The sequence below is a fragment of the Procambarus clarkii genome, chromosome 20, assembly GCF_040958095.1.
Source record: "Procambarus clarkii isolate CNS0578487 chromosome 20, FALCON_Pclarkii_2.0, whole genome shotgun sequence".
Classification (NCBI taxonomy): Eukaryota; Metazoa; Arthropoda; class Malacostraca; order Decapoda; family Cambaridae; genus Procambarus; species Procambarus clarkii.
Window position 1 is genome coordinate 32,316,133 of NC_091169.1, and position 23,369 is coordinate 32,339,501.

At 48.2% G+C, this 23,369-nt stretch overlaps 1 protein-coding gene across 1 annotated transcript in view; it reads left to right on the top strand.

The window, feature by feature from the left end:
* The window catches only part of LOC138366804 (trichohyalin-like), a gene marked incomplete at both ends in the record, with an annotated part of 12,781 nt that extends 9,491 nt beyond the window's left edge, over window positions 1-3,290 (top strand). The window contains 4 exons of the mRNA XM_069328087.1: window positions 113-214; window positions 1,380-1,439; window positions 1,837-1,884; window positions 3,159-3,290. Of these exons, the coding sequence (XP_069184188.1) occupies window positions 113-214; window positions 1,380-1,439; window positions 1,837-1,884; window positions 3,159-3,290 (342 nt within the window). The remainder of the gene's footprint in view (window positions 1-112; window positions 215-1,379; window positions 1,440-1,836; window positions 1,885-3,158) is intronic.
* Window positions 3,291-23,369: the final 20,079 nt, after the last annotated feature.

Genomic DNA, 23,369 nt, shown 5'->3' on the forward strand with positions numbered 1-23,369 from the left:
AGGACGTACAGAGACAGAGAGACGTACAGATACAGAGAAACGTACAGAAACAGAGAAACGTACAGAAACAGAGAGACGTACAGAGCCAGAGAGACGTACAGAGACAGAGAGACATACAGAGACAGAGAGGCGTACAGAGACTGAGAGACGTACAGAGACAGAGAGACGAACAGATACAGACAGACGTACAGAGACAGAGAGACGTACAGACACAGTGAGGTGTACAGGGACAGAGAGACGTCTAGAGACAGAGAGACGTACAGAGACAGAGAGGCGTACAGAGACAGAGAGTCGTACAGAGACAGAGAGACGTACAGAGACAGAGAGACGTACAGAGACAGAGAGGCGTACAGAGACAGAGAGTCGTACAGAGACAGAGAGACGTATAGAGACAGAGAGGCGTACAGAGACAGAGAGGCGTACATAGACAGAGAGACGTACAGAGACAGAGAGACGAACAGAGACATAAAGACGTACAGAGACAGAGAGACGTACAGAGACAGAGAGACGTACAGAGACAGAGAGACGTACAGAGACAGAGAGACGTAAAGAGACAGAGAGGCGTACAGAGACAGAGAGGCGTACAGAGACAGAGAGTCGTACAGAGACAGAGAGACGTACATAGACAGAGAGACGTACAGAGACAGAGAAACGTACAGAGACAGAGAGACGAACAGAGACAGAGAGGTGTACAGGGACAGAGAGACGTCTAGAGACAGAGAGACGAACAGAGACAGAGAGGCGAACAGAGACAGAGAGATGTACAGAGACAGAGAAACATACAGAGACAGAGAGACGTACAGAGACAGAGAGACGAACAGAGACAGAGAGACGAACAGAGACAGAGAGACGTACAGAGACAGAGAAACGTACAGGGACAGAGAGACGTGCAGGGACAGAGAGAGACGTACAGAGACAAAGATACGTACAGAGACAGAGAGACGAACAGAGACAGAGAGACGAACAGAGACAGAGAAACGTACAGAGACAGAGAAACGTACAGGGACAGAGAGACGAAGTAGAGACAGAGAGACGAACAGAGACAGAGAAACGTACAGAGACAGAGAAACGTACAGAGACAGAGAGACGTACAGAGACAGAGAAACGTACAGGGACACAGAGACGTACAGAGACAGAGAAACGTACAGGGACAGAGAGACGTACAGAGTCCCAGAGACGTACAGAGACAGAGAGGTGTACAGGGACAGAGAGACGTCTAGAGACAGAGAGACGTCAACAGATAGAGAGACGTACAGAGACAGAGAGACGTACAGAGACAGAGAAACGTACAGAAACAGAGAGACGTACAGAAACAGAGAGACGTACAGAGCCAGAGAGACGTACAGAGACAGAGACGTACAGAGACAGAGACAGAGAGACGTATAGAGACAGAGAGACGTACCGAGACAGAGAGACGTACAGAGACAGAGAGACGTACAGAGACAGAGAGGCGTACAGAGACAGAGAGACGTACAGAGACAGAGACGTACAGAGACAGAGACAGAGAGACGTATAGAGACAGAGAGACGTACCGAGACAGAGAGACGTACAGAGACAGAGAGACGTACAAAGACAGAGAGACGAACAGAGATAGAGAGGTGTACAGGGACAGAGAGACGTCTAGAGACAGAGAGACGTTAACAGACGGAGAGACGTCTAGAGACAGAGAGACGAACAGAGACAGAGAGACGAACAGAGACCGAGAGATGTACAGAGACAGAGAAACGTACATAGACAGAGAGACGTACCGAGACAGAGAGACGAACAGAGACAGAGAGACGTACAGAGACAGAGAAACGTACAGGGACAGAGAGACGTACAGAGACAGAGAGACGTACAGAGACAGAGAGGCGTACAGAGACAGAGAGACGTACAGAGACAGAGAGACGTACAGAGACAGAGAGACGTAAAGAGACAGAGAGGCGTACAGAGACAGAGAGGCGTACAGAGACAGAGAGGCGTACAGAGACAGAGAGTCGTACAGAGACAGAGAGACGTACAGAGACAGAGAGACGTACAGAGACAGAGAGACGTACAGAGACAGAGAGTCGTACAGAGACAGAGAGACGTACAGAGACAGAGAGGCGTACAGAGACAGAGAGGCGTACAGAGACAGAGAGACGTACAGAGACAGAGAGACGAACAGAGACATAAAGACGTACAGAGACAGAGAGACGTACAGAGACAGAGAGACGTACAGAGACAGAGAGACGTACAGAGACATAGAGACGTAAAGAGACAGAGAGGCGTACAGAGACAGAGAGGCGTACAGAGACAGAGAGTCGTACAGAGACAGAGAGACGTACAGAGACAGAGAAACGTACAGAGACAAAGAAACGTACAGAGACAGAGAGACGAACAGAGACAGAGAGGTGTACAGGGACAGAGAAACGTACAGAGACAAAGAAACGTACAGAGACAGAGAGACGAACAGAGACATAAAGACGTACAGAGACAGAGAGACGTACAGAGACAGAGAGACGTACAGAGACAGAGAGACGTACAGAGACATAGAGACGTCTAGAGACAGAGAGACGAACAGAGACAGAGAGACGAACAGAGACAGAGAGATGTACAGAGACAGAGAAACATACAGAGACAGAGAGACGTACAGAGACAGAGAGACGAACAGAGACAGAGAGACGAACAGAGACAGAGAGACGTACAGAGACAGAGAAACGTACAGGGACAGAGAGACGTGCAGGGACAGAGAGAGACGTACAGAGACAAAGAGACGTACAGAGACAGAGAGACGAACAGAGACAGAGAGACGAACAGAGACAGAGAAACGTACAGAGACAGAGAGACGAATAGAGACAGAGAGACGAACAGAGACAGAGAGACGAACAGAGACAGAGAAACGTACAGGGACAGAGAGACGTACAGAGACAGAGAGACAAATAGAGACAGAGAGACGAATAGAGACAGAGAGACGAACAGAGACAGAGAAACGTACAGAGACAGAGAAACGTACAGAGACAGAGAGACGTACAGAGACAGAGAGACGAACAGAGACAGAGAGACGTACAGAGACAGAGAAACGTACAGGGACAGAGAGACGTACAGAGACAGAGAAACGTACAGGGACAGAGAGACGTACAGAGTCACATAGACGTACAGAGACAGAGATGTGTACAGGGACAGAGAGACGTCTATAGACAGAGAGACGTCAACAGATAGAGAGACGTACAGAGACAGAGAGACGTACAGATACAGAGAAACGTACAGAAACAGAGAAACGTACAGAAACAGAGAGACGTACAGAGACAGAGAGACGTACAGAGACAGAGAGACATACAGAGACAGAGAGGCGTACAGAGACTGAGAGACGTACAGAGACAGAGAGACGAACAGATACAGACAGACGTACAGAGACAGAGAGACGTACAGACACAGTGAGGTGTACAGGGACAGAGAGACGTCTAGAGACAGAGAGACGTACAGAGACAGAGAGACGTACAGAGACAGAGAGGCGTACAGAGACAGAGAGATATACAAAGACAGAGAGGTGTACAGGGACTGAGAGACGTACAAAGACAGAGAGGTGTACATGGACAGAGAGACGTCTAGAGACAGAGAGACGTCAACAGATAGAGAGACGTACAGAGACAGAGAGACGTACAGAGACAGAGAAACGTACAGAAACACAGAAATGTACAGAAACAGAGAGACGTACAGAGACAGAGAGTCGTACAGAGACAGAGAGACGTACAGAGACAGAGAGACGTACAGAGACAGAGAGACGTACAGAGACAGAGAGACGAACAGAGACAGAGAGGTGTACAGGGACAGAGAGACGTCTAGAGACAGAGAGACGAACAGAGACAGAGAGACGTACAGAAACAGAGAGACGTAAAGAGACAGAGAGGCGTACAGAGACAGAGAGGCGTACAGAGACAGAGTGTCGTACAGAGACAGAGACGTACAGAGACAGAGAGACTTACAGAGACAGAGAGACGTACAGAGACAGAGAGACGAACAGAGACAGAGAGGTGTACAGGGACAGAGAGACGTCTAGAGACAGAGAGACGAACAGAGACAGAGAGACGAACAGAGACAGAGAGATGTACAGAGACAGAGAAACATACAGATACAGAGAGACGTACAGAGACAGAGAGACGAACAGAGACAGAGAGACGAACAGAGACAGAGAGACGTACAGAGACAGAGAAACGTACAGGGGCAGAGAGACGAGAAGGGACAGAGAGAGACGTACAGAGACAAAGAAACGTACAGAGACAGAGAGACGAATAGAGACAGAGAGACGAACAGAGACAGAGAGACGAACAGAGACAGAGAAACGTACAGAGACAAAGAAACGTACAGAGAAAGAGAGACGTACAGGGACAGAGCGACGTACAGAGACAGAGACGTACAGAGACAGAGAAAGAGAGACGTATAGAGACAGAGAGACGTACCGAGACAGAGAGACGTACAGAGACAGAGAGACGTACAAAGACAGAGAGACGAACAGAGATAGAGAGGTGTACAGGGACAGAGAGACGTCTAGAGAAAGAGAGACGTTAACAGACGGAGAGACGTCTAGAGACAGAGAGACGAACAGAGACAGAGAGACGAACAGAGACCGAGAGATGTACAGAGACAGAGAAACGTACATAGACAGAGAGACGTACCGAGACAGAGAGACGAACAGAGACAGAGAGACGTACAGAGACAGAGAAACGTACAGGGACAGAGAGACGTACAGAGACAGAGAGACGTACAGAGACAGAGAGGCGTACAGAGACAGAGAGACGTACAGAGACAGAGAGACGTACAGAGACAGAGAGACGTAAAGAGACAGAGAGGCGTACAGAGACAGAGAGGCGTACAGAGACAGAGAGGCGTACAGAGACAGAGAGTCGTACAGAGACAGAGAGACGTACAGAGACAGAGAGACGTACAGAGACAGAGAGACGTACAGAGACAGAGAGTCGTACAGAGACAGAGAGACGTACAGAGACAGAGAGGCGTACAGAGACAGAGAGGCGTACAGAGACAGAGAGACGTACAGAGACAGAGAGACGAACAGAGACATAAAGACGTACAGAGACAGAGAGACGTACAGAGACAGAGAGACGTACAGAGACAGAGAGACGTACAGAGACATAGAGACGTAAAGAGACAGAGAGGCGTACAGAGACAGAGAGGCGTACAGAGACAGAGAGTCGTACAGAGACAGAGAGACGTACAGAGACAGAGAAACGTACAGAGACAAAGAAACGTACAGAGACAGAGAGACGAACAGAGACAGAGAGGTGTACAGGGACAGAGAAACGTACAGAGACAAAGAAACGTACAGAGACAGAGAGACGAACAGAGACATAAAGACGTACAGAGACAGAGAGACGTACAGAGACAGAGAGACGTACAGAGACAGAGAGACGTACAGAGACATAGAGACGTCTAGAGACAGAGAGACGAACAGAGACAGAGAGACGAACAGAGACAGAGAGATGTACAGAGACAGAGAAACATACAGAGACAGAGAGACGTACAGAGACAGAGAGACGAACAGAGACAGAGAGACGAACAGAGACAGAGAGACGTACAGAGACAGAGAAACGTACAGGGACAGAGAGACGTGCAGGGACAGAGAGAGACGTACAGAGACAAAGAGACGTACAGAGACAGAGAGACGAACAGAGACAGAGAGACGAACAGAGACAGAGAAACGTACAGAGACAGAGAGACGAATAGAGACAGAGAGACGAACAGAGACAGAGAGACGAACAGAGACAGAGAAACGTACAGAGACAAAGAAACGTACAGAGACAGAAAGACGTACAGGGACAGAGCGACGTGCAGAGACAGAGAAACGTACAGGGACAGAGAGACGTACAGAGACAGAGAGACAAATAGAGACAGAGAGACGAATAGAGACAGAGAGACGAACAGAGACAGAGAAACGTACAGAGACAGAGAAACGTACAGAGACAGAGAGACGTACAGAGACAGAGAGACGAACAGAGACAGAGAGACGTACAGAGACAGAGAAACGTACAGGGACAGAGAGACGTACAGAGACAGAGAAACGTACAGGGACAGAGAGACGTACAGAGTCACATAGACGTACAGAGACAGAGATGTGTACAGGGACAGAGAGACGTCTATAGACAGAGAGACGTCAACAGATAGAGAGACGTACAGAGACAGAGAGACGTACAGATACAGAGAAACGTACAGAAACAGAGAAACGTACAGAAACAGAGAGACGTACAGAGACAGAGAGACGTACAGAGACAGAGAGACATACAGAGACAGAGAGGCGTACAGAGACTGAGAGACGTACAGAGACAGAGAGACGAACAGATACAGACAGACGTACAGAGACAGAGAGACGTACAGACACAGTGAGGTGTACAGGGACAGAGAGACGTCTAGAGACAGAGAGACGTACAGAGACAGAGAGACGTACAGAGACAGAGAGGCGTACAGAGACAGAGAGACGTACAAAGACAGAGAGGTGTACAGGGACTGAGAGACGTACAAAGACAGAGAGGTGTACATGGACAGAGAGACGTCTAGAGACAGAGAGACGTCAACAGATAGAGAGACGTACAGAGACAGAGAGACGTACAGAGACAGAGAAACGTACAGAAACACAGAAATGTACAGAAACAGAGAGACGTACAGAGACAGAGAGTCGTACAGAGACAGAGAGACGTACAGAGACAGAGAGACGTACAGAGACAGAGAGACGTACAGAGACAGAGAGACGAACAGAGACAGAGAGGTGTACAGGGACAGAGAGACGTCTAGAGACAGAGAGACGAACAGAGACAGAGAGACGTACAGAGACAGAGAGACGTTAAGAGACAGAGAGGCGTACAGAGACAGAGAGGCGTACAGAGACAGAGTGTCGTACAGAGACAGAGACGTACAGAGACAGAGAGACTTACAGAGACAGAGAGACGTACAGAGACAGAGAGACGAACAGAGACAGAGAGGTGTACAGGGACAGAGAGACGTCTAGAGACAGAGAGACGAACAGAGACAGAGAGACGAACAGAGACAGAGAGATGTACAGAGACAGAGAAACATACAGATACAGAGAGACGTACAGAGACAGAGAGACGAACAGAGACAGAGAGACGAACAGAGACAGAGAGACGTACAGAGACAGAGAAACGTACAGGGGCAGAGAGACGAGAAGGGACAGAGAGAGACGTACAGAGACAAAGAAACGTACAGAGACAGAGAGACGAATAGAGACAGAGAGACGAACAGAGACAGAGAGACGAACAGAGACAGAGAAACGTACAGAGACAAAGAAACGTACAGAGAAAGAGAGACGTACAGGGACAGAGCGACGTACAGAGACAGAGACGTACAGAGACAGAGACAGAGAGACGTATAGAGACAGAGAGACGTACCGAGACAGAGAGACGTACAGAGACAGAGAGACGTACAAAGACAGAGAGACGAACAGAGATAGAGAGGTGTACAGGGACAGAGAGACGTCTAGAGAAAGAGAGACGTTAACAGACGGAGAGACGTCTAGAGACAGAGAGACGAACAGAGACAGAGAGACGAACAGAGACCGAGAGATGTACAGAGACAGAGAAACGTACATAGACAGAGAGACGTACCGAGACAGAGAGACGAACAGAGACAGAGAGACGTACAGAGACAGAGAAACGTACAGGGACAGAGAGACGTACAGAGACAGAGAGACGTACAGAGACAGAGAGGCGTACAGAGACAGAGAGACGTACAGAGACAGAGAGACGTACAGAGAAAGAGAGACGTAAAGAGACAGAGAGGCGTACAGAGACAGAGAGGCGTACAGAGACAGAGAGGCGTACAGAGACAGAGAGTCGTACAGAGACAGAGAGACGTACAGAGACAGAGAGACGTACAGAGACAGAGAGACGTACAGAGACAGAGAGTCGTACAGAGACAGACAGACGTACAGAGACAGAGAGGCGTACAGAGACAGAGAGGCGTACAGAGACAGAGAGACGTACAGAGACAGAGAGACGAACAGAGACATAAAGACGTACAGAGACAGAGAGACGTACAGAGACAGAGAGACGTACAGAGACAGAGAGACGTACAGAGACATAGAGACGTAAAGAGACAGAGAGGCGTACAGAGACAGAGAGGCGTACAGAGACAGAGAGTCGTACAGAGACAGAGAGACGTACAGAGACAGAGAAACGTACAGAGACAAAGAAAAGTACAGAGACAGAGAGACGAACAGAGACAGAGAGGTGTACAGGGACAGAGAAACGTACAGAGACAAAGAAACGTACAGAGACAGAGAGACGAACAGAGACATAAGGACGTACAGAGACAGAGAGACGTACAGAGACAGAGAGACGTACAGAGACAGAGAGACGTACAGAGACATAGAGACGTCTAGAGACAGAGAGACGAACAGAGACAGAGAGACGAACAGAGACAGAGAGATGTACAGAGACAGAGAAACATACAGAGACAGAGAGACGTACAGAGACAGAGAGACGAACAGAGACAGAGAGACGAACAGAGACAGAGAGACGTACAGAGACAGAGAAACGTACAGGGACAGAGAGACGTGCAGGGACAGAGAGAGACGTACAGAGACAAAGAGACGTACAGAGACAGAGAGACGAACAGAGACAGAGAGACGAACAGAGACAGAGAAACGTACAGAGACAGAGAGACGAATAGAGACAGAGAGACGAACAGAGACAGAGAGACGAACAGAGACAGAGAAACGTACAGAGACAAAGAAACGTACAGAGACAGAAAGACGTACAGGGACAGAGCGACGTGCAGAGACAGAGAAACGTACAGGGACAGAGAGACGTACAGAGACAGAGAGACAAATAGAGACAGAGAGACGAATAGAGACAGAGAGACGAACAGAGACAGAGAAACGTACAGAGACAGAGAAACGTACAGAGACAGAGAGACGTACAGAGACAGAGAGACGAACAGAGACAGAGAGACGTACAGAGACAGAGAAACGTACAGGGACAGAGAGACGTACAGAGACAGAGAAACGTACAGGGACAGAGAGACGTACAGAGTCACATAGACGTACAGAGACAGAGATGTGTACAGGGACAGAGAGACGTCTATAGACAGAGAGACGTCAACAGATAGAGAGACGTACAGAGACAGAGAGACGTACAGATACAGAGAAACGTACAGAAACAGAGAAACGTACAGAAACAGAGAGACGTACAGAGACAGAGAGACGTACAGAGACAGAGAGACATACAGAGACAGAGAGGCGTACAGAGACTGAGAGACGTACAGAGACAGAGAGACGAACAGATACAGACAGACGTACAGAGACAGAGAGACGTACAGACACAGTGAGGTGTACAGGGACAGAGAGACGTCTAGAGACAGAGAGACGTACAGAGACAGAGAGACGTACAGAGACAGAGAGGCGTACAGAGACAGAGAGACGTACAAAGACAGAGAGGTGTACAGGGACTGAGAGACGTACAAAGACAGAGAGGTGTACATGGACAGAGAGACGTCTAGAGACAGAGAGACGTCAACAGATAGAGAGACGTACAGAGACAGAGAGACGTACAGAGACAGAGAAACGTACAGAAACACAGAAATGTACAGAAACAGAGAGACGTACAGAGACAGAGAGTCGTACAGAGACAGAGAGACGTACAGAGACAGAGACGTACAGAGACAGAGAGACGTACAGAGACAGAGAGACGAACAGAGACAGAGAGGTGTACAGGGACAGAGAGACGTCTAGAGACAGAGAGACGAACAGAGACAGAGAGACGTACAGAGACAGAGAGACGTAAAGAGACAGAGAGGCGTACAGAGACAGAGAGGCGTACAGAGACAGAGTGTCGTACAGAGACAGAGACGTACAGAGACAGAGAGACTTACAGAGACAGAGAGACGTACAGAGACAGAGAGACGAACAGAGACAGAGAGGTGTACAGGGACAGAGAGACGTCTAGAGACAGAGAGACGAACAGAGACAGAGAGATGTACAGAGACAGAGAAACATACAGATACAGAGAGACGTACAGAGACAGAGAGACGAACAGAGACAGAGAGACGAACAGAGACAGAGAGACGTACAGAGACAGAGAAACGTACAGGGGCAGAGAGACGATAAGGGACAGAGAGAGACGTACAGAGACAAAGAAACGTACAGAGACAGAGAGACGAACAGAGACAGAGAGACGAACAGAGACAGAGAAACGTACAGAGACAGAGAGACGAATAGAGACAGAGAGACGAACAGAGACAGAGAGACGAACAGAGACAGAGAAACGTACAGAGACAAAGAAACGTACAGAGAAAGAGAGACGTACAGGGACAGAGCGACGTACAGAGACAGAAAAACGTACAGGGACAGAGAGACGTACAGAGACAGAGAGACGAATAGAGACAGAGAGACGAATAGAGACAGAGAGACGAACAGAGACAGAGAAACGTACAGAGACAGAGAAACGTACAGAGACAGAGAGACGTACAGAGACAGAGAGACGAACAGAGACAGAGAGACGTACAGAGACAGAGAAACGTACAGGGACAGAGAGACGTACAGAGACAGAGAGGCGTACAGAGACAGAGAGACGAACAGAGACAGAGAGACGTACAGAGACAGAGAGACGTAAAGAGACAGAGAGGCGTACAGAGACAGAGAGGCGTACAGAGACAGAGAGGCGTACAGAGACAGAGAGTCGTACAGAGACAGAGAGACGTACAGAGACAGAGAGACGTACAGAGACAGAGAGACGTACAGAGACAGAGAGTCGTACAGAGACAGAGAGACGTACAGAGACAGAGAGGCGTACAGAGACAGAGAGGCGTACAGAGACAGAGAGACGTACAGAGACAGAGAGACGAACAGAGACAGAGAGATGTACAGAGACAGAGAAACATACAGAGACAGAGAGACGTACAGAGACAGAGAGACGTACAGAGACAGAAAAACGTACAGGGACAGAGAGACGTACAGAGACAGAGAGACGAATAGAGACAGAGAGACGAATAGAGACAGAGAGACGAACAGAGACAGAGAAACGTACAGAGACAGAGAAACGTACAGAGACAGAGAGACGTACAGAGACAGAGAGACGTACAGAGACAGAGAGACGTACAGAGACAGAGAGACGTACAGAGACAGAGAGACGTACAGAGACATAGAGACGTAAAGAGACAGAGAGGCGTACAGAGACAGAGAGGTGTACAGAGACAGAGAGACGTACAGAGACATAGAGACGTAAAGAGACAGAGAGGCGTACAGAGACAGAGAGGCGTACAGAGACAGAGAGTCGTACAGAGACAGAGAGACGTACAGAGACAGAGAAACGTACAGAGACAAAGAAACGTACAGAGACAGAGAGACGAACAGAGACAGAGAGGTGTACAGGGACAGAGAGACGTCTAGAGACAGAGAGACGAACAGAGACAGAGAGACGAACAGAGACAGAGAGATGTACAGAGACAGAGAAACATACAGAGACAGAAAGACGTACAGAGACAGAGAGACGAACAGAGACAGAGAGACGAACAGAGACAGAGAGACGTACAGAGACAGAGAAACGTACAGGGACAGAGAGACGTGCAGGGACAGAGAGAGACGTACAGAGACAAAGAGACGTACAGAGACAGAGAGACGAACAGAGACAGAGAGACGAACAGAGACAGAGAAACGTACAGAGACAGAGAGACGAATAGAGACAGAGAGACGAACAGAGACAGAGAGACGAACAGAGACAGAGAAACGTACAGAGACAAAGAAACGTACAGAGACAGAAAGACGTACAGGGACAGAGCGACGTGCAGAGACAGAGAAACGTACAGGGACAGAGAGACGTACAGAGACAGAGAGACAAATAGAGACAGAGAGACGAATAGAGACAGAGAGACGAACAGAGACAGAGAAACGTACAGAGACAGAGAAACGTACAGAGACAGAGAGACGTACAGAGACAGAGAGACGAACATAGACAGAGAGACGTACAGAGACAGAGAAACGTACAGGGACAGAGAGACGTACAGAGACAGAGAAACGTACAGGGACAGAGAGACGTACAGAGTCACATAGACGTACAGAGACAGAGATGTGTACAGGGACAGAGAGACGTCTATAGACAGAGAGACGTCAACAGATAGAGAGACGTACAGAGACAGAGAGACGTACAGATACAGAGAAACGTACAGAAACAGAGAAACGTACAGAAACAGAGAGACGTACAGAGACAGAGAGACGTACAGAGACAGAGAGACATACAGAGACAGAGAGGCGTACAGAGACTGAGAGACGTACAGAGACAGAGAGACGAACAGATACAGACAGACGTACAGAGACAGAGAGACGTACAGACACAGTGAGGTGTACAGGGACAGAGAGACGTCTAGAGACAGAGAGACGTACAGAGACAGAGAGACGTACAGAGACAGAGAGGCGTACAGAGACAGAGAGACGTACAAAGACAGAGAGGTGTACAGGGACTGAGAGACGTACAAAGACAGAGAGGTGTACATGGACAGAGAGACGTCTAGAGACAGAGAGACGTCAACAGATAGAGAGACGTACAGAGACAGAGAGACGTACAGAGACAGAGAAACGTACAGAAACACAGAAATGTACAGAAACAGAGAGACGTACAGAGACAGAGAGTCGTACAGAGACAGAGAGACGTACAGAGACAGAGAGACGTACAGAGACAGAGAGACGTACAGAGACAGAGAGACGAACAGAGACAGAGAGGAGTACAGGGACAGAGAGACGTCTAGAGACAGAGAGACGAACAGAGACAGAGAGACGTACAGAGACAGAGAGACGTAAAGAGACAGAGAGGCGAACAGAGACAGAGAGGCGTACAGAGACAGAGTGTCGTACAGAGACAGAGACGTACAGAGACAGAGAGACTTACAGAGACAGAGAGACGTACAGAGACAGAGAGACGAACAGAGACAGAGAGGTGTACAGGGACAGAGAGACGTCTAGAGACAGAGAGACGAACAGAGACAGAGAGACAAACAGAGACAGAGAGATGTACAGAGACAGAGAAACATACAGATACAGAGAGACGTACAGAGACAGAGAGACGAACAGAGACAGAGAGACGAACAGAGACAGAGAGACGTACAGAGACAGAGAAACGTACAGGGGCAGAGAGACGAGAAGGGACAGAGAGAGACGTACAGAGACAAAGAAACGTACAGAGACAGAGAGACGAACAGAGACAGAGAGACGATCAGAGACAGAGAAACGTACAGAGACAGAGAGACGAATAGAGACAGAGAGACGAACAGAGACAGAGAGACGAACAGAGACAGAGAAACGTACAGAGACAAAGAAACGTACAGAGAAAGAGAGACGTACAGGGACAGAGCGACGTACAGAGACAGAAAAACGTACAGGGACAGAGAGACGTACAGAGACAGAGAGACGAATAGAGACAGAGAGACGAATAGAGACAGAGAGACGAACAGAGACAGAGAAACGTACAGAGACAAAGAAACGTACAGAGACAGAAAGACGTACAGGGACAGAGCGACGTGCAGAGACAGAGAAACGTACAGGGACAGAGAGACGTACAGAGACAGAGAGACGAATAGAGACAGAGAGACGAATAGAGACAGAGAGACGAACAGAGACAGAGAAACGTACAGAGACAGAGAAACGTACAGAGACAGAGAGACGTACAGAGACAGAGAGACGAACAGAGACAGAGAGACGTACAGAGACAGAGAAACGTACAGGGACAGAGAGACGTACAGAGACAGAGAAACGTACAGGGACAGAGAGACGTACAGAGTCACATAGACGTACAGAGACAGAGATGTGTACAGGGACAGAGAGACGTCTATAGACAGAGAGACGTCAACAGATAGAGAGACGTACAGAGACAGAGAGACGTACAGATACAGAGAAACGTATAGAAACAGAGAAACGTACAGAAACAGAGAGACGTACGGAGACAGAGAGACGTACAGAGACAGAGAGACATACAGAGACAGAGAGGCGTACAGAGACTGAGAGACGTACAGAGACAGAGAGACGAACAGATACAGACAGACGTACAGGGACAGAGAGACGTACAGACACAGTGAGGTGTACAGGGACAGAGAGACGTCTAGAGACAGAGAGACGTACAGAGACAGAGAGACGTACAAAGACAGAGAGGTGTACAGGGACAGAGAGACGTACAAAGACAGAGAGGTGTACAGGGACAGAGAGACGTCTAGAGACAGAGAGACGTCAACAGATAGAGTGACGTACAGAGACAGAGAGACGTACAGAGACAGAGAAACGTACAGAAACACAGAAATGTACAGAAACAGAGAGACGTACAGAGACAGAGAGTCGTACAGAGACAGAGAGACGTACAGAGACAGAGAGACGTACAGAGACAGAGAGACGTAAAGAGACAGAGAGGCGTACAGAGACAGAGAGGCGTACAGAGACAGAGTGTCGTATAGAGACAGAGAGACGTACAGAGACAGAGAGACGTACAGAGACAGAGAGACGTACAGAGACAGAGAGACGAACAGAGACAGAGAGGTGTACAGGGACAGAGAGACGTCTAGAGACAGAGAGACGAACAGATACAGAGAGACGAACAGAGACAGAGAGATGTACAGAGACAGAGAAACATACAGAGACAGAGAGACGTACAGAGACAGAGAGACGAACAGAGACAGAGAGACGAACAGAGACAGAGAGACGTACAGAGACAGAGAAACGTACAGGGGCAGAGAGACGAGAAGGGACAGAGAGAGACGTACATAGACAAAGAAACGTACAGAGACAGAGAGACGAACAGAGACAGAGAGACGAACAGAGACAGAGAAACGTACAGAGACAGAGAGACGAATAGAGACAGAGAGACGAACAGAGACAGAGAGACGAACAGAGACAGAGAAACGTACAGAGACAAAGAAACGTACAGAGAAAGAGAGACGTACAGGGACAGAGCGACGTACAGAGACAGAAAAACGTACAGGGACAGAGAGACGTACAGAGACAGAGAGACGAATAGAGACAGATAGACGAATAGAGACAGAGAGACGAACAGAGACAGAGAAACGTACAGAGACAGAGAAACGTACAGAGACAGAGAGACGTACAGAGACAGAGAGACGAACAGAGACAGAGAGACGTTCAGAGACAGAGAAACGTACAGGGACAGAGAGACGTACAGAGACAGAGAAACGTACAGGGACAGAGAGACGTACAGAGTCACAGAGACGTACAGAGACAGAGAGGTGTACAGGGACAGAGAGACGTCTATAGACAGAGAGACGTCTATAGACAGAGAGACGTCAACAGATAGAGAGACGTACAGAGACAGAGACGTACAGATACAGAGAAACGTACAGAAACAGAGAAACGTACAGAAACAGAGAGACGTACAGAGACAGAGAGACGTACAGAGACAGAGAGACGTACAGAGACAGAGAGGCGTACAGAGACAGAGAGACGTACAGAGACAGAGAGACGAACAGATACAGACAGACGTACAGAGACAGAGAGACGTACAGACACAGAGAGGTGTACAGGGACAGAGAGACGTCAACAGATAGAGAGACGTACAGAGACAGAGAGACGTACAGAGACAGAGAAACGGACAGAAACACAGAAACGTACAGAAACAGAGAGACGTACAGAGACAGAGAGAGACGTGCAGAGACAGAGAGACGTACAGAGACAGAGAGGCGTACAGAGACAGAGAGACGTACAGAGACAGAGAGAAGTACAGAGACAGAGAGGCGTACAGAGACAGAGAGACGTACAGAGACAGAGAGACGAACAGAGACATAAAGACGTACAGAGACAGAGAGACGTACAGAGACAGAGAGACGAACAGAGACATAAAGACGTACAGAGACAGAGAGACGTACAGAGACAGAGAGACGTACAGAGACAGAGAGACGTACAGAGACATAGAGATGTAAAGAGACAGAGAGGCGTACAGAGACAGAGAGGCGTACAGAGACAGAGAGTCGTACAGAGACAGAGAGACGTACAGAGACAGAGAAACGTACAGAGACAAAGAAACGTACAGAGACAGAGAGACGAACAGAGACAGAGAGGTGTACAGGGACAGAGAGACGTCTAGAGACAGAGAGACGAACAGAGACAGAGAGACGAACAGAGACAGAGAGATGTACAGAGACAGAGAAACATACAGAGACAGAGAGACGTACAGAGACAGAGAGACGAACAGAGACAGAGAGACGAACAGAGACAGAGAGACGTACAGAGACAGAGAAACGTACAGGGACAGAGAGACGTGCAGGGACAGAGAGAGACGTACAGAGACAAAGAGACGTACAGAGACAGAGAGACGAACAGAGACAGAGAGACGAACAGAGACAGAGAAACGTACAGAGACAGAGAGACGAATAGAGACAGAGAGACGAACAGAGACAGAGAGACGAACAGAGACAGAGAAACGTACAGAGACAAAGAAACGTACAGAGACAGAAAGACGTACAGGGACAGAGCGACGTGCAGAGACAGAGAAACGTACAGGGACAGAGAGACGTACAGAGACAGAGAGACAAATAGAGACAGAGAGACGAATAGAGACAGAGAGACGAACAGAGACAGAGAAACGTACAGAGACAGAGAAACGTACAGAGACAGAGAGACGTACAGAGACAGAGAGACGAACAGAGACAGAGAGACGTACAGAGACAGAGAAACGTACAGGGACAGAGAGACGTACAGAGACAGAGAAACGTACAGGGACAGAGAGACGTACAGAGTCACATAGACGTACAGAGACAGAGATGTGTACAGGGACAGAGAGACGTCTATAGACAGAGAGACGTCAACAGATAGAGAGACGTACAGAGACAGAGACGTACAGATACAGAGAAACGTACAGAAACAGAGAAACGTACAGAAACAGAGAGACGTACAGAGACAGAGAGACGTACAGAGACAGAGAGACGTACAGAGACAGAGAGGCGTACAGAGACAGAGAGACGTACAGAGACAGAGAGACGAACAGATACAGACAGACGTACAGAGACAGAGAGACGTACAGACACAGAGAGGTGTACAGGGACAGAGAGACGTCAACAGATAGAGAGACGTACAGAGACAGAGAGACGTACAGAGACAGAGAAACGGACAGAAACACAGAAACGTACAGAAACAGAGAGACGTACAGAGACAGAGAGAGACGTGCAGAGACAGAGAGACGTACAGAGACAGAGAGGCGTACAGAGACAGAGAGACGTACAGAGACAGAGAGACGTACAGAGACAGAGAGGCGTACAGAGACAGAGATACGTACAGAGACAGAGAGACGAACAGAGAAAGAGAGGTGTACAGGGACAGAGAGACGTCTAGAGACAGAGAGACGTCAACAGACAGAGAGACGTTTAGAGACAGAGAGACGAACAGAGACAGAGAGACGAACAGAGACAGAGAGATGTACAGAGACAGAGAAACGAACAGAGACAGAGAGACGTACAGGGACAGAGCGACGTACAGAGACTGAGAAACGTACAGGGACAGAGAGACGTACAGAGACAGAGAGTCGTACAGAGACAGAGAGACGTACAGAGACAGAGAGGCGTACATAGACAGAGAGTCGTACAGAGACAGAGAGACGTACAGAGACAGAGAGACGTACAGAGACAGAGAGGCGTACAGAGACAGAGAGACGTACAGAGACAGAGAGACGTACAGAGACAGAGAGGCCTACAGAGACAGAGAGACGTACAGAGACAGAGAGTCGTACAGAGACAGAGAGACGTACAGAGACAGAGAGACGTACAGAGACAGAGAGGCGTACAGAGACAGTGAGACGTACAGAGACAGAGAGACGTACAGAGACAGAGAGACGTACAGAGACAGAGAGACGTATAGAGACAGAGATACGTACAGAGACAGAGAAACGTACAGAAACAGAGACAGGGTATGGTGTGTGAAGGTAGTGATGGGTATGGAGTGTGTAAGTGGTGTTGGGTATTATGTGTGTGTAGGTAGTGATGGGTATTGTGTGTGAATGTGGTGATGGGTATGGTGTTTGTAGGTGATGATAGATATGGTGTGTTTGTAATGATGGGTATGGTGTGTGTAAATAGTGGTGAGTATGGTGTGTGTAAGTAGTGGTGGGTATGGTGTGTGTGTGTAGGTGGTGATGGGAATGATGAGTGTAGGTGATGATGGGTATGGTGTGTGTAGGTGGTCATGTGTATGGTGAGTGTGTAGGTGGTGATGGGTATGGTGTATGTAGATGGTGATGGACATGTTGAGTGTAGGTGGTGATGAGTATTGAGTGTGTAGGTGATGGTCGGTATGGTGTATGAGTAGGTGGCATGGGTATGGTGTATGTAGGAGGTGATGGGTATGGTGTGTGTAGGTGATCATTGGTCTTGTGTGTGTGTATGTGGTGATGGGTATGGTGTGTATGTAGATGCTGATGGGTATGATGTGCATAGGTTGTGGTAGGTATGGTGTGTGTGTGTAAGTCGTGATGGGAATAGTGTGTGTAGGTGGTGGTCGGAATGGTGTGTGAGTAGGTGGTGATGGGTATGGTGTATGTAGGATGTGATGGGTATGGTGTGTGTAGGTGGTGATTGACCTTGTGTGCGTGTGTATGTGGTGATGGGTATGGTGTGTATGTAGATGCTGATAGGTATGATGTGCATAGGTTGTGGTGGGTATGGTGTGCGTAGGCAGTGATGGGTATGGTGTGCGTAGGCAGTGATGGGTATGATGTGAGTAGGTTGTGGTGTATTGTGTGTGTGTGTAGGTGGTGATGAGTATGCTGTGTTTATATGGTGATGTGTATGGGGTTTGTGTAGGTCGTGATTGGTTTGGTGTGTGTGTAGGTGGTGATGGTATGATATGTGTAGGTTGTGGTGGGTATAGTGTGTGTGTGTAGGTGGTGATGGGTATAGTGTGTGTAGGTGGTGGAGGGTATGGTTTGTGTGTAGGTGGTGTTGGGTATGGTGTGTGTGTAAGTGGTGATGAGAATGATGTTTGTAGGTTGTTGTGTGTGTGTAGGTGGTGATGGGTATGGTGTGTGTGTAGATGGTGATGGATATGGTGTGTTTAGGTTGTGATGGGTATGCTGTGTGTAGGTAGTGATGGGTGTGGTGTGTGTGTAGGTTGTGATGGGGTGTGGTTAGTGTAGGTGGCGTTGAGTGTGGTGTTTGTAGGTAATTGTGTGTAGGTGGTGATAAGTATGGTGTTCCTTTAGGTTGTGATGAGTATGGTGTGTCTTTAGGCGGTGATGGGTTTAGTGTGTGTAGGTGGTGATGAGTATGGTGTCTGTGTAGGTTGTGATGGGTATGGTGTGTGTAAGTGGTGGTGGGTATGCTGTGTGTAGGTGGTGTTGGGAATGGTGTATGTGTGTAGGTGGTGATGGGTATGGTGTGTGTTAGTTGGGGTGGGAATGGTGTGTGTAGGTGTTTATGGGTATAATGTGTGTGTAGTTGGTAATGGGAATGGTGTATGTGTAGATGTTGATGATCATGAGGTATGTAAGTTGTGGTTGGAATGGTGTGTATGTTTTTATGGGTATGGTGTGTGTAGGAGGTGATGGGTATGGTGTACGTAGGCAGTGATGGGTATGATGTGAGTAGGTTGTGGTGGGTAAGGTGTGTGTGTAGGTGGTGATAGGTATGGTGTATGTGTAGGTAGTAAAGAGTATGCTGGGTTTAGATGGTGATGGGTATGGAGCTTGTGTAGTTCGTGATTGGTATGGGGTGTGTGTAGGTGGTGATGGGTATGTTGTGTGTAAGTTGAAGGGGGTATTGTGTGTGTACGTGGTGATGGGTATGGGGTGTGTGTACGTGGTGATGGGTATGGGGTATGTGTAGGGGGGTGATGGGAATTATGTGTGAAGGTGGTGAGGGGGGTATGGTTTGTGTAGGTGGTGTTGTGTGTGGTGTGTGTAGGTGATGATGTGTATGTTGTGTGTAGGTGGTGATGGGTATGGTGTATATGTAGATGCTGATGGATATGATGTGCATAGGTTGTGGTGGGTATGGTGTGTGTGTGTAAGTGGTGATGAGTATGCTGTGTTTAAATGGTGATGGGTATGGGGTTTGTGTAGGTCTTGATTGGTATGGAGTGTGTGTAGGTGGTAATGGGTATGATGTGTGTAGGTTGTGGGGTTATTGTGTGAGTAGGTGGTGATGGGTATGGTGTGTGTAGGTTTTGATGGTATGATGTGTGTAGGTTGAGGTGGGTATAGTGTGTGTGTGTAGGTGGTGATGGGTATAGTGTGTGTAGGTGGTGCTGGGTATGGTGTGTGTGTAGATGGTGATGGGTATGGTGTGTGTAGGTTGTGATGGGTATGGTGTGTGTGTAGATGGTGATGGGTATTGTGTGTGTAGGTTGTGATGGGTATGCTGTGTGTAGGTAGTGATGGGTATGGTGTGTGTGTAGGTAGTGATGGGTATGGTATGTGTGTAGGTGGTGATGGGTATGATCTGTGTAGGTTGTGGTGGATATGGTGTGTGTGTGTGTAGGTGGTGATGGGTATGGTGTGTGTAGGTGGTGATTACAATGATTTGTGAAGTTGGTGAGAGGGCATGGTGTGTCTAGGTGGTGATGGGTGTGGTGTGTACTCACCTAGTTGTACTCACCTAGTTGTGCTTGCAGGGGGTTGAGCTCTGGCTCTTTGGTCCCGCCTCTCAACCGTCAATCAACAGGTGTACAGATTCCTGAGCCTATTGGGCTCTATCATATCTACACTTGAAACTGTGTATGGAGTCAGCCTTTACCACATCACTTCCTAATGCATTCCATTTGTCAACCACTCTGACACTAAAAAAGTTCTTTCTAATATCTCTGTGGCTCATTTGGGCGCTCAGTTTCCAACTGTGTCCCCTTGTGCGTGTGCCCCTTGTGTTAAATAGCCTGTCTTTATCTACCCTATCAATTCCCTTGAGAATTGTGAATGTGGTGATCATGTCCCCCCTAACTCTTCTGTCTTCCAGCGAAGTGAGGTTTAATTCCCGTAGTCTCTCCTCGTAGCTCATACCTCTCAGCACAGGTACTAGTCTGGTGGCAAATCTTTTAACCTTTTCCAGTTTAGTCTTATCCTTGACTAGATATGGACTCCATGCTGGGGCTGCATACTCCAGGATTGGCCTAACATATGTGGTATACAAAGTTCTGAATGATTCTTTACACAAATTTCTGAATGCCGTTCGTATGTTGGCCAGCCTGGCATATGCCGCTGATGTTATCCTCTTGATATATGCTGCAGGAGACAGGTCTGGCGTGATATCAACTCCCAAGTCTTTTTCTTTCTCTGACTCCTGAAGAATTTCCTCTCCCAGATGATACCTTGTATTTGGCCTCCTGCTCCCTACACCTGTGTATAGGTGATGATGTGTATTATGTGCGTAGGTGATAATGGGTATGGTGAGTACTCACCTAGTTGTACTCACCTAGTTGTGCTTGCGGGGGTTGAGCTCTGGCTCTTTGGTCTCGCCTCTCAACTGTCAATCAACAGGTGTACAGGTTCCTGAGCCTATTGGGCTCTATCATATCTACACTTGAAACTGTGTATGGAGTCAGCCTCCACCACATCACTATATCACTATATATCACACCACAATACATGAGTGTATAGATGGTGATGGATATGGTGTGTGTAGGTGGTCATGGGTACAGTGTGTGTAAGTGGTGATGGGAATGGTGTGTGTAGGTGGTGATGGGCATGGTTCATGAGTAGGTAGTGAGGGGTATGGAGTGTATAGGTGGTGATGGGTATGGTGTGTGTGTAGGTGGTGGCGGGTATGGTGTGTGAAGGTGGTGGTGAGAATGGTGAGTGTAGGTAGTGATGTGTATGATGTGTGTAATTGGTGATGGGTATGGTGTGTGTAGGTGGTGGTGAGAATGGTGAGTGTAGGAAGTGATGGGTATGGTGTGTTTGTAGGTGGTGGCGGGTATGGTGTGTAAAGGTAGTGATGGGTATGGAGTGTGTAAGTGGTGTTGGGTATTGTGTGTGTGTAGGTAGTGATGGGTATTGTGTGTGTATGTGGTGATGGGTATTGTGTGTGTAGGTGGTGATAGATATGGTGTGTTCGTAATGATGGGTATGGTGTGTGTAAATAGTGGTGGGTATGGTGTGTGTAAGTAGTGGTGGGTATGGTGTGTGTGTAGGTGGTGGTATGGTGTGTGTGTAGGTGGTGATGGGCATGATGTGTGTAGGTGATGATGGGTATGGTGTGTGTGTAAGTGGTCATGTGTATGGTGAGTGTGTAGGTGGTGATGGGTATGGTGTGTGTAGGTGGTGATGGATATGTTGAGTGTAGGTGGTGATGAGTATTGAGTGTGTAGGTGGTGGTCGGTATGGTGTATGAGTAGGTGGTGATGGGTATGGTGTATGTAGAAGGTGATGGTATAGTGTGTGTAGGTGGTGATTGGTCTAGTGTGTGTGTATGTGGTGATGGGTATGGTGTGTATGTAGATGCTGATGGGTATGATGTGCATAGGTTGTGGTAGGTATGATGTGTGTGTGTAAGTGGTGATGGGAATAGTGTGTGTAGGTGGTGATTGGTATGGTGTGTGTGTAGATGGTGATGGATATGGTCTGTGTAGGTGGTGGTGTGTATGGTGAGTGTGTAGGTGGTGATGGGTATGTTGTGTGTAGGTGGTGATGGATATGTTGAGTGTAGGTGGTGATGAGTATGGTGTATGAGTAGGTGGTGATGGGTATGGTGTATGTAGAAGGTGATGGGTATGGTGTGTGTAGGTGGTGATTGACCTTGTGTGCATGTGTATGTGGTGATGGGTATGGTGTGGATGTAAATGCTGATGGGTATGATATGCATAGGTTGTGGTGAGTATGGTGTGTGTGTGTAAATGGTGATGGGAATAGTGTGTGTAGGTGGTGATGGGTATTGTGAGTGTGTAGCTGGTGATGGGTATGGTGTGTTTGGAGGTGGTCATGGGAATGATGGATGTTGGTGATGATGGGTATGGTGTGCGTAGGCAGTGATGGGTATGGTGTGCGTAGGCAGTGATGGGTATGATGTGAGTAGGTTGTGGTGGGTATTGTGTGTGTGTAGGTGGTGATGAGTATGCTGTGTTTATATGGTGATGTGTATGGGGTTTGTGTAGGTCGTGATTAGTATGGTGTGTGTGTAGGTGGTGATGGGTATGACGTGTGTAGGTTGTGGGGGGTGTTGTGTGTGTAGGTGGTAATGGTATGATGTGTGTAGGTTGTGGTGGGAATAGTATGTGAGTGTAGGTGGTGATGGGTATAGTGTGTGTAGGTGGTGGAGGGTATGGTGTGCGTAGGCAGTGATGGGTATGATGTGAGTAGGTGGTGGAGGGTATGGTGTGTGTAGGTGGTGTTGAGTATAGTATGCGTGTAAGTGGTGATGGGAATGATGTGTGTAGGTTGTTGTGTGTGTGGTGTGTGTGTGTGTAGGTGGTGATGGGT